This window comes from Tubulanus polymorphus, chromosome 7 (assembly GCF_964204645.1).
Source record: "Tubulanus polymorphus chromosome 7, tnTubPoly1.2, whole genome shotgun sequence".
Lineage (NCBI taxonomy): Eukaryota > Metazoa > Nemertea > Palaeonemertea > Tubulaniformes > Tubulanidae > Tubulanus > Tubulanus polymorphus.
The window spans coordinates 14,232,820-14,243,378 of record NC_134031.1 but is presented as its reverse complement, the minus strand read 5'-3'; the positions used below and the strand labels follow the sequence as shown (position 1 = coordinate 14,243,378).

The 10,559-nt window shown below is 37.9% G+C and overlaps 1 protein-coding gene across 1 annotated transcript; it reads left to right on the top strand.

Annotated features, from left to right (window-relative positions):
• Window positions 1-2,236: 2,236 nt before the first annotated feature.
• LOC141909011 (zinc metalloproteinase nas-13-like) lies at window positions 2,237-10,559 on the top strand. Its single transcript, XM_074799336.1, has 8 exons — window positions 2,237-2,308; window positions 3,137-3,155; window positions 3,321-3,388; window positions 3,602-3,677; window positions 3,994-4,120; window positions 9,319-9,497; window positions 10,038-10,256; window positions 10,493-10,559. The coding sequence occupies exons 1-8, from the start codon at window positions 2,276-2,278 to the stop codon at window positions 10,501-10,503; spliced, it is 732 nt and encodes a 243-aa protein (XP_074655437.1). The 5' UTR covers window positions 2,237-2,275; the 3' UTR covers window positions 10,504-10,559.

Below are 10,559 nucleotides of genomic sequence, written 5' to 3'. Positions count from 1 at the left end.
ATCAATATCTACAATCTCAAACGAAATTGAATCTTATAACTACGAAATATAGAAACACACCATAACGTGGACAATATAATAACATTTCGACTGAAAATGGCTGTTAGGAAACGGTCAAAGCTGTGCGGTCTCAGAAGAATTTCGAATTTTTTTTCAGTCGTAACCGAAGGATTTTCTCTTTCATCATATTGTAACATCCAGTTCTCATAATCTTACCTTCGACCTCTCCATAGTTCAAAGTGAAAACGACAAACACAGTCAACAGAATCGCTGTCACTAGAAACTTCATTTTAACTGCTTGAAATCTATAACAGATTACAATAATTTACTATCGTGATGAAATTCCTCAATAAACCTCCGCAACATGTAAAAATTAGGTACGTTTAGTGTACGATCAAATTCATTTTTCTGTTGAGTTCAATTTCAACTTCAGAGCTGTAGAGCTGTAGAACTGTTGATCCATTGACGTAATAGCAGAGCTGCAACATCTCCTCTAAAGACTTAACATTGGGTTAGTTGTGCAGTCATGGCTTAGATTAGGATGAGTTCAGACAATTCTAAGACCATACAACCAATCACCTTACAACCTGTCTAAGCTCATATTGGCTCATAACCAAGCTACCAACATACGACCAGTGCAGTAAGCGCATTTTGGTTCTATAACCGATCTACCAATGAAAGACCAGTTTAAACTCAGTTTGGTTCTATAATCAATCTAACAACTTAAGACCAGTACAGTAAGCCTATCTTAGTTCTATAGCAAGTATAACAACTTAAAGCCAGTCTAAGCTTATTTTAGTTCTAAAGCCAATCTACAAATTTTAAAACCGATCTAAGCTCATTTTGGTTCTATAGACAATCTAACAACCTACCAGTCGGAGCTCATCTAAAGGTTTTTTACACTCTAAGTCACGACTGTGCCCTCATTCCTACACACACAATAAACAGAATCTCCTGACTGGATGCCTCAGTATAAAGACTTACCTGCTTCGCTTTAGGAATTTGCGGTCCTGTCTTGTACTCACTGATACCGGATCTATTTATCTCAGAATCTAAGGGTTTAATTTACTGCTTCGCAAAGTTTTCATTCCGTTTCGAATCATCTCCTGAATCGAACGAATCGAATCGATCATTGTGTTGAAATATTCGAATGTCAAACACCCCACGGTTTTCTGATCGAAACGTCGACGTTTTTGAACGCGATACATTTTATGACCAACTCGACTAGATAAATTTCTGATTAGCGCAGATTTTCTTTGAGTAGTTTTATTGTTGATAATTGTGTATGCGGTTTTTTATGACAAGGGGTGTATTGTAGTGGCAGCTGGCGCTGTTGGAAGATTGATCACTTTTTGACTTTTTCAATTTGATCACAAAATCGAAAATGGAATCAGAATTAAAAAATTTAAAATAAGTTTACGAATAGAATGAGTTACAATTTGGCCGTTGCAAAGGCAGGTTTTTCTATTTCAAATGTTAGATTTTCCACCAAAAGGCATTTTATCGGTTTGACTAGATTATAAAAACTGAATTCGAGATGAGTGGAGCACATATTCGAAGCCAAGTTTTCAGGAAATAGCGTGCTCCAAGCCAGACCAGTATTGATTGAGGAAGGTTGTATAATTGTGACTGGTGACAGATCAGGTGTAGTGACTGGTTACCAGTCAGGACGGGTGACTGGTGACCGGTCACATGTAGTAATTGGTGAACAGTCAGGTGAAGTGACTGGCGACCAGTCAGGTGTAGTGACTGGGGGCCAGTCAGGTGTGGTGACTGTGACCAGTCAGGTAGGGTGACTGGTGGCCAGACAGGTGTGGTGACAGATGACTGGTCAAGTGTGGTGACTGGTGACCAGTCAAGTGTTCAACTGGTGACCGGTTAAGTGTGGTAACTGGTGACTCTATTCCCCAGCTATTGTTATCACACTTGCAGTAGGATATCGATTCAAATGGTTTTTAGCTGAATACAAAACAGTTTCATCGGGGCGTTGATCGAACGAATACTCAAATGGAAGATAAAATTCGGTGAAATGAACCGAAGAAAACTACAGTGACTGTTGCTGCTAATCTAGTATCGTACTGGGGATGGTACTAGGTTTAATCGCTTGTGTTTGAAAATCTATGATCCTTATTTCAGATAAGACCATTTAATTTATGCTTATCAAGTGTTTTAGCTGTAGTGTGATAAGCATACCGGAAACCCACATGCTCTTGTCTGTATTCTATATGTATCTATACGGCTTTAACATTGTGACCTGTTACAGTTCGTGGGAATCATGGAATTGTGGATTCTAATTATTACTTTATTGGTAAGAATTTGAAATTTTCATTTTTCGATGAACATTGTATGAACGGTCGTATGAACACGACTTGAGATGTTAAGTTTATGACTTACGACTTAAAACTGAAGACAAAACCCGTCACATAGCATAACCAGCCATGGGCCCAGGTTGAACGCTGTGTCGATATTGAGCATTCTAGATGCTCTATTCGTCTACTGAGACAAGAAGATACACAATATCCGTGCTTGATGGTAACGAGAAAAATCCCACAATATGGTGAAGCCAAAATTGAAAAGTTCTTTATCAGAATAATTACATTTAAGAGCGACGTTTCGGCTAACAACTATTAACTATCATCAGGCGTACTGACGATGGCTACGCCTGATGATGGCTAAATTATCATTCTGTTATAGAACTTTTCAATTTTGGCTTCATTATTGTAGGATTTCTCTCGTTTCTATTCGTCTATTGTTTTACTCAAGTCGCTGTTGTTCTATTCACAAATGTGGAACTGAAAACATTGGAATTCTGTTGATACAAATTGTGTTGATAAAAAGGTGATAAAACGAAGCATTATCAATCGACACATTTGACATAATCATTAATTTCAATGTCCCCTTTCGCTTTATTATAAATAGTTTCTACATTTAAATGAAACGGAGTTGATGTGTATTAGAAATATTGTAGGCCTAAGCTTTGTCAACTTAATCCGAGGTTCGACTCAATTATTACAGGATCCAGTTCCACAGTTGTGAGTTAGAGTTATAATCAGTTAATTTTCAATGAGTTAGCACTGAGTCAAATCTCATCAGTGTCCAGGTGACTTAAATCGCTACATTCCCTTTCTAATTCCAGGGTGTTGTACAGTGTTATGGTACGTAGTGTATTGTTACCGTTGAATTTTATTTCTTTATTCAATTGAAGTCAAGTCGAATGAATAACATCAATCTGATAAAATGAATTCAAATGACGATCGTTTTCGGCAACGTAAATAGAAAAGAAATGGTTATTTTGAATATACTTCTGATTTTCATTTCAGATGACGGTAATTATTTGGAAACCGACCCAGATTTGTTTGAAGGTGATATGATTCTACCTCCTGGGACGGTGAGTAGTAGTTCGGTATAGTCGACCCGAATCAGAAGTCATTGTAACACAGCCGGAGTCGGTGCAACGAGCAATTATCTCAGTTGAGATAATCGGAGCTCGTAGGTCGGAGCTACAGCCGGAGCCAGAGTCGGAGCTACAGCCCGAACCAGACCCTGTATCATTGTTCGCTTTCCCCTGATAATGAATTGGTGCTTCTCTGCTTTTACACAGTTCCGAAATGCAGTGAAATATAAAAGAAAGAAGTGGCCACAAGGAACAGTTCCTTATGAAATCGACCATGCATTCGGTAAGTTTTTGACATTTCAGGCATCTCGAACGCTACTGTGGCAATCGAACAAGAACAGATCAACCAGGCGTTACTAGTACGTAGTTACTCCGTCGCCAACGTTCAATCTCTGCTATATTTAGATAAAAATCGAATCAACTTCTCACTTGATTGAAAATCAATAACAAGCGATAACTTCTAATCACTGAGTGGAAAAAGTGTGGATCCTGTGATTGTTCTATTGACTCAAATTCGATCGAATTATTTGGTTCGTTCAAATGTCAATTATGTTATTCATTTTAGCAATTGATTACATAATTTTCATCTATTTTCAAAGATGCATCCCAGAAAAAGAAGATTCGTGAAGCTTTGGAGATTTTTAAAAAGAAAACCCAATGTATCATGTTCCGACCTCGATTGAGTTCCGATACTAATTACTTATTCATAAAACGTTACTCGAAAAGGTATGTGAATTATATGCATATTAATCTATCTCGTAACCTCATTTGGATATGCCAATGACGATTGTGAATTACGTAGTATCAGTCTCAGTAAATTCAATATACCATGAACTATCGATATTTAGATGCTTTTTAGCCTGGACCCAGTTTAATTACTGTGAACTCACAGTTTCACAGTTGTGTAGGTTTAATTTGACTTTGGATGCAGATCCACAGTTGTGTAGGTTCAATTTGACTTTAGATCCGGTTCCACAGTTGTGTGGGTTTAATTTGAATCTGGACACGGTTCCACGGCTGTGTGAGGGTGTCTACCGTCGACCGTCCAGTATAGTCATCTATTTTCATGGAACTTAATTTTAGTTCCACATTACTACGCTTCATATTTCAGCGTGCGCATTACATTGATAAATTCCCAGATTTAATCAAAAAGGAACTCGACATATTTGCACTAATAATACCGTAATTGCCACTCCAGTTGAAGCATTTAAAATCATATTTGATACGAGGTACCAGCTCAGATGCTACCAAACACAAACGATTTTATACTTATTCAAAATTTGATTTATTGTGAATGCTGGTAGAGTGATAGAGAGCTCGAGAGCCAAATAGGGTACAATACAAGTATATAATACATATTTTGAATGAGAAATTAATAATGACGGGTGATAAGATAAAAACCCACTATTTAAAAATTAAAAAAAATCTAAAATCGAGAATCTATTTATTGAAACAATCTAAAATATAAGAACACGACGTTTCGATCTCACACTAGAGATCATCGTCAGGTTTCTCAATTTTAGATTTCTTTTAATTCTTAAATAGTGGGTTTTTATCTTATCATCTGTTCACCACGTTTGAGTGTGGTTATCGTACCACTAATAATGACGGGGTTTATTCATCAATACCATCCTCTGTATCATATGCCCCACCTTCACTTGATTCGTCCCCGAATCTCAAAAACACGAGACAAAAAATTTAATTATCAAAAAATAGGCGCATGATGTCAATAATAGCAATGTGGTCAGTACGGCAGTAAATATCACAATCATCTCTAAAATAAATATCGAAGTCCAATAAGTGGACTGCACGCACGAACAGCGATTAAAACTATGCCGTGAGAGTAACTCAGTAATGAGTTCTACATATGTGATGTGATAATACATAAAGCAAAGCGAATGTATATCTGATGACACAGAGGCGGCACGTCTAAACATCTTGAATATGAGTTTCGTAAGAACAAATTGCAACAGCTGTTCCTCTTTGTTCTGTATTGGGAAGATGACTCAGAAAAAAGCCCAAACGGTATCAAACCAACAATTAGCCCTTTTCCCAGACGAGAGAGGGTTAACTCCCGGGTTATTTCTGTGCTGGAGGAACCACTCCAGTGGAAAAGCAAAGAGTGTATACCAAATATAGTTATGCAAAGGCTAGCATTTGATATAGTTCACAGCGCACACCTTGTTAGTCTCCAATACATCAGAGTTGCTCCATCTGTGCTGAGCAACCGGTCTCAACATCGAATTTGACGACGTCTCTTGGTCGGACGCATTTGTTGACTATATAATCATAAGCTATCGGGACTTGTCACCTATTTAGACGTAGGTGGGGCCAACAATGCTTGCCATCACGAGTATTCAGATAGCTTCTACTTCCAACTCGCGGTGTGTTGGTGGCACATGGTTAGCTTAATGCAGGAGAGCAGTTTCAGCAGCATAAAGTGGCGTCAAGCAGCGTTGAAGCAGTTAGTGGCACCCGAAGTTAGTAGACAACTTCTTACAGGAGCAGAAGCGTCATCTTACACTGTCCGTGGAAGCAACTGGGCTGCAAGTATTAGCTGTAGTATAGCGTAGTTGGTCCCAGGTATCAGTTATTATTTTACGATTATTATTAATTTCAAAATTATCATCTTTTTCATGTATCTTCACGCATTTATGATTTAAACATATAATTTATTCTTGTTTGTTCGTGTTATCAACTGGAGACAGCGTGCCTTTGCTTGACTGAGCATCGAATTGTTAGTGTTTGTCACTGTTTTGACAATAATTTGACATCTGTTGCTCAGTTGGCAAACTGACTGCCACCTCTCTGTTTTCACGGGAATTTTTAATTAGCGCGTTTCTATGTGGACCTTCTACCCCCCGACTTTTGCTAGGACTAGACATGTATCCAATCAGGACAAGGGATTTCTGGATGGGTCCAAGTCTGGAGTGACCAGGGGACATAAACCGTTTCGGTCCTACTGGTCATTCTCGACTTGGTCGCAAAATAAAACAGTTCGTCATCCAGAAATCATCTTGTGCCTTATACGTGTGTTATTATTTTAGATTGTTCTACCTGATTAGTTCCCGGCTAACACCTCAGACAAATTCAACGGTGTTATAGTAGCAACATCGAGTCCTATCGGGACAATTCCCCCCGGACAATCATATGGAATATAATATTTTGCTTCACGGCATGACCTTATATACTGTTTCACTCATCTCGATTATAGTTCACTGGCCAAATCAAAGGAAAATAAGTTATTGCACTAATTAGTCCATTAGTTAACGTTGACTAATTTATCTGAACTAGTTTTAGTGTTACTTTAGTAGATCAAGACCTTAAAAATCAATCTTTAAGTAATTATAATCCACTTACCAAATCAAAGGAAACTTAGTTAGTCCACTTATTAGTGACTAATTTATTGGAATGAGTTTTAAGTTAGTTTGCTAGTCTAAATTTTGTTTAGTTTTAAGTTAGTTAGTCTAATTTATCAGAAGTTAGTATCTGTGCTACTTAAGGGTTAAAATTTACTTCGGGCGGGGGGGGGGGGATAGTCCTAGAATCACATCGAGTAGCGACGCGTTGAAACAGAAGAACGAGACACGGTCCAAGACAAAGCTGCGGGCACTTAAAGTCTGTGGATTTCCTCAGAGAATGGAGCGTGACTTCCAACGGAGATTAAACATCGACCTGAGACCATATCGCACACGCGTCATTGACATAGACCATAGACCAAAGTGACATATCAGATTACCTCCGTGCTTTCCCATACAAAACGCGCAAATGGATGATACCGATATTAGTTAATTATCGAAAACATTCTAATTCTAACATTCTAACTCAAAAACAATAAGCTGTTGCATCTGCAAAGAATGTTTTGGATAAGACAAAAAATGTAACATTGTAGGAAGCTCTCTCGTGAAATTTGGTTATAGAATTTGAGAAAAATGAGTAGTTTGATAAAAGGACATCTCCGGGCCGATATCGCAGCGTAGAATCACAATCTGCAAAAAGACCGTTGTGACTGATGATTATTGAGATTTAGTGGTTAGGTATAGTTACTCAAGTACAGGAAGTGCAATCATTTTGCCACCCGGAATAAAAGGTAGAGATAAGTGTAGAAGCAATAGTTATAGGGTTTTATGTGTATGGAGATAGTGTGTGAGCACGATAGCGCACACTGGAGATGTGCTACTGCGCACACTGAAATTAAATGGCGCGGGTTACAAGGAGGGAGTATGTTGATAAGAAAGAGCAGCATTAGTAACTATATTAAATATGTAATGACTTTTAAGGGGTAAATGTAGTAAAGGAGGGAGTAGAATGGAAGTAGCAGGGATTGATAATACCAAATAGGGTGATGTTAGAAGCGGGTGAGGTCATGGTATAGGAATGTAAATAATGTACCAAATAGTATATAAGTCTAAGGTTTTTGGTTCAGGGAGGGTACAAAAGAGAGTACAAAAGAGAGAGCACTAAAAGAGAGTTGGGGAGATAAAGCCGAATAGATGGCGTAAGCAGTAGAGAGAGAAAATAAAGAAAAGCTTGATCATACCAGATAGAAGTGTTAGTAGTTAATATCAACACAAGGGAGATGCAGGTCAGCGCAAGGAACCAGTTACATAGAAGATCCAGCGGCACAGCATTAGTGAGAAGAACGAGGTAACAGAACAAGTGGCACAGAGATCGTTAAGCCCCATAACAACTGATGGAGAACATTACAAGTGGTGGAAATCGTAGAACCGTTACATAAGTATCAAAATAGTTAGAGTGAGAGAGTGAGAGTGGGAGGGAGGGTGAGAGTGAGAGGGCTTGTTGTGGAGAACACTGATTTAAGAAAAGAATAAATCCCAGAAAACCAAAACATCTGTACACGAAGATGCGTAATAAGACCGGCCAAACCAGGTAACGATTAAAAAGGGATGAATGCACTAGAATATATATTATAGATATCAATTGCGGATGATACTACCCACACTACAAAATAGAAAATAGAGAGGTAGCCACGGAATAAATAATATCGTAGGCACACCATTCCAGCGCTCCTTGGCTGGACCAAAATATATAGCACACCGTGTACACGGGAGTTGGTAATCAACATTGCAAACTGAGTTTTTATCAACTATATCAAAATCATATAAATGTATTTCCTTATCTCTTTTTTTCCCGTATAGAGGGACATCGTAAAATCGTCACGTGTATGCATAAGCAGATGCCGTGGTATCTGCTTATTTAAGTTTTCACTTAACAAATTCATACAACCAGAAAATCTAGGGCATAAATACGATCAAACTAAAATCATTTCATCAATAACGATGAAGGGAGGCATATCTTCTACAAAATATATAGAAACATTAATGTCAGTGAAAACATGACCAATACAAGTCTTCGCAATACTATGAAATACGTAAAAGAAATTTGACAAGTTAAAAATAGCAACAACCGAATTCTTATTTTTCTGTTTAGGGGAGAAGTATCGAGAACCCCTAAGTATTGACCGAATTAATTACCTCTTATGGTTACGAGAGAGGGACAGAGGAATGTGGGAATGTATTAATTCACATTCCTCTATCTTCCACTAGACGGTGGCCAGGCATCAGTAGAACCTTGGAGTAATCATTTGAAATGATTACTCCAAGGTAGAACAAAGTTCAAATGACCAGTGCCGAGTGAATTGTATAGGGTTAGGATTGAAACGATAAAGATAATATTGATCTTAATCTAATTACGATAACACGTATATAATACATAACATATTTTAGATAATAAATTAATAATGAGGTGGTTTATTCACCAATACCATCATCAGTGCGATATAATTGTGGAAGATGTGGAACTGGATCCAGAGATGTAGACCCCAGAATGTAGTTTCAAACCGCCATTCTACCACTAGTGGAATAACTGTTTAACTGTGGAGAGGTGTGTATCGTATTTTCAAGTTGTTCGTCCAATGTTGGCATGGTCGGTGGACGTCAGGTGACTAAACTCGCTGACGGCTGTGTCAATGTGCAGGGTATAATTCTACATGAGATGATGCACGTTATTGGTTTCATGCATGAACAAACTCGACCAGATAGAAACAAATATATATTTGTTAAATGGAGAAATATCAAAGAATGTACGTAACACAAGCTAATACCTTGAAATATCAACTCACATCTTTATTGTTACAATTGAACAAATATCTCTCCGAAGAATATCCTATTTTCTATAGTCGTCTCTACTTAAACCAACTGAATCGATCCATCCAATAAATCATTCTTAATGAATATAACTCCGAATGAAAATGTGGACGATGATGTTTAGTAAAGAAAATGTGAAGTCCCACTTTGAGAAAAAGAAGAGTCCGATATTTTAAACGGAGCTGGCAGTTAATTCGGCATTTCGAGTTTATCCTAATAGTCATATTCAGGATTAGTGGTATTATCATCAGCGTTTTCCTGAAGATGACTTTTAGAAAAGAATATATCCGAAATGTTAAATAGATATCTGCTCGACGAAGATATGAATATTAGGATATTGGGCCTATGTTGAAAAAACTACTAGCTCAAGGAAACATTCTGGACTCCTCTCGAGGGCGTGAAATCTTCGTACCGAATAAGTGAATTACGTTGACAGCGATTAGAGATTTTTGATTAATTTCTGTTTATCTTCATAGCGGCGTGGTGGAACTTCCGACTACTGCCCGCTGACAGTGTCGACATGTTAGACTTGCCCTATGATTACGGCTCGTTGATGCACTACGGAGACTCTTACTTCGCTAAAGAAAAAGGTTCGAAAACCATCGAAATCTTAGAACCGAACGTCAAAATCGGGCAACGCGAAAGATTCAGCGACCTCGACCTTAAGAAAATAAAGAAGCTATACGCAGGACATTGTAAGTAGAGATGTGCTTATATCAAGATTACGGAAGCCCCTTGGTGACATATGTACGGAAGCCCCTAGGTGACATACGAGATAATAATATGCCGACATATAAGTCGAAATTATAAAAAAAATAATCTCGTATGTCACCATGGGGCGGCCGTACAAGATAGATCGATCGATAGGTTTTGAATTTGATGTTAATACATGGTTTTAGACGATAGTGTCATCACACTATTTCTATTTCAGGTTACGCTTGAAAAACCCGATGGAAAAAGTGATAAAATACTACATGAAAGTAAAAAATAAATAAAGC

What these genes read in the sequence shown, in the direction of transcription:
- LOC141909011 (XM_074799336.1), top strand. Translation starts at nt 2,276, where the DNA reads ATGGAATTGTGGATTCTAATTATTACTTTATTG. An exon ending in ATAAAACGTTACTCGAAAAG is followed by an intron (nt 4,121 to 9,318) that starts GTATGTGAATTA and finishes CGTATTTTCAAG; the next exon opens with TTGTTCGTCCAATGTTGGCA. An exon ending in ATGGAGAAATATCAAAGAAT is followed by an intron (nt 9,498 to 10,037) that starts GTACGTAACACA and finishes TTATCTTCATAG; the next exon opens with CGGCGTGGTGGAACTTCCGA.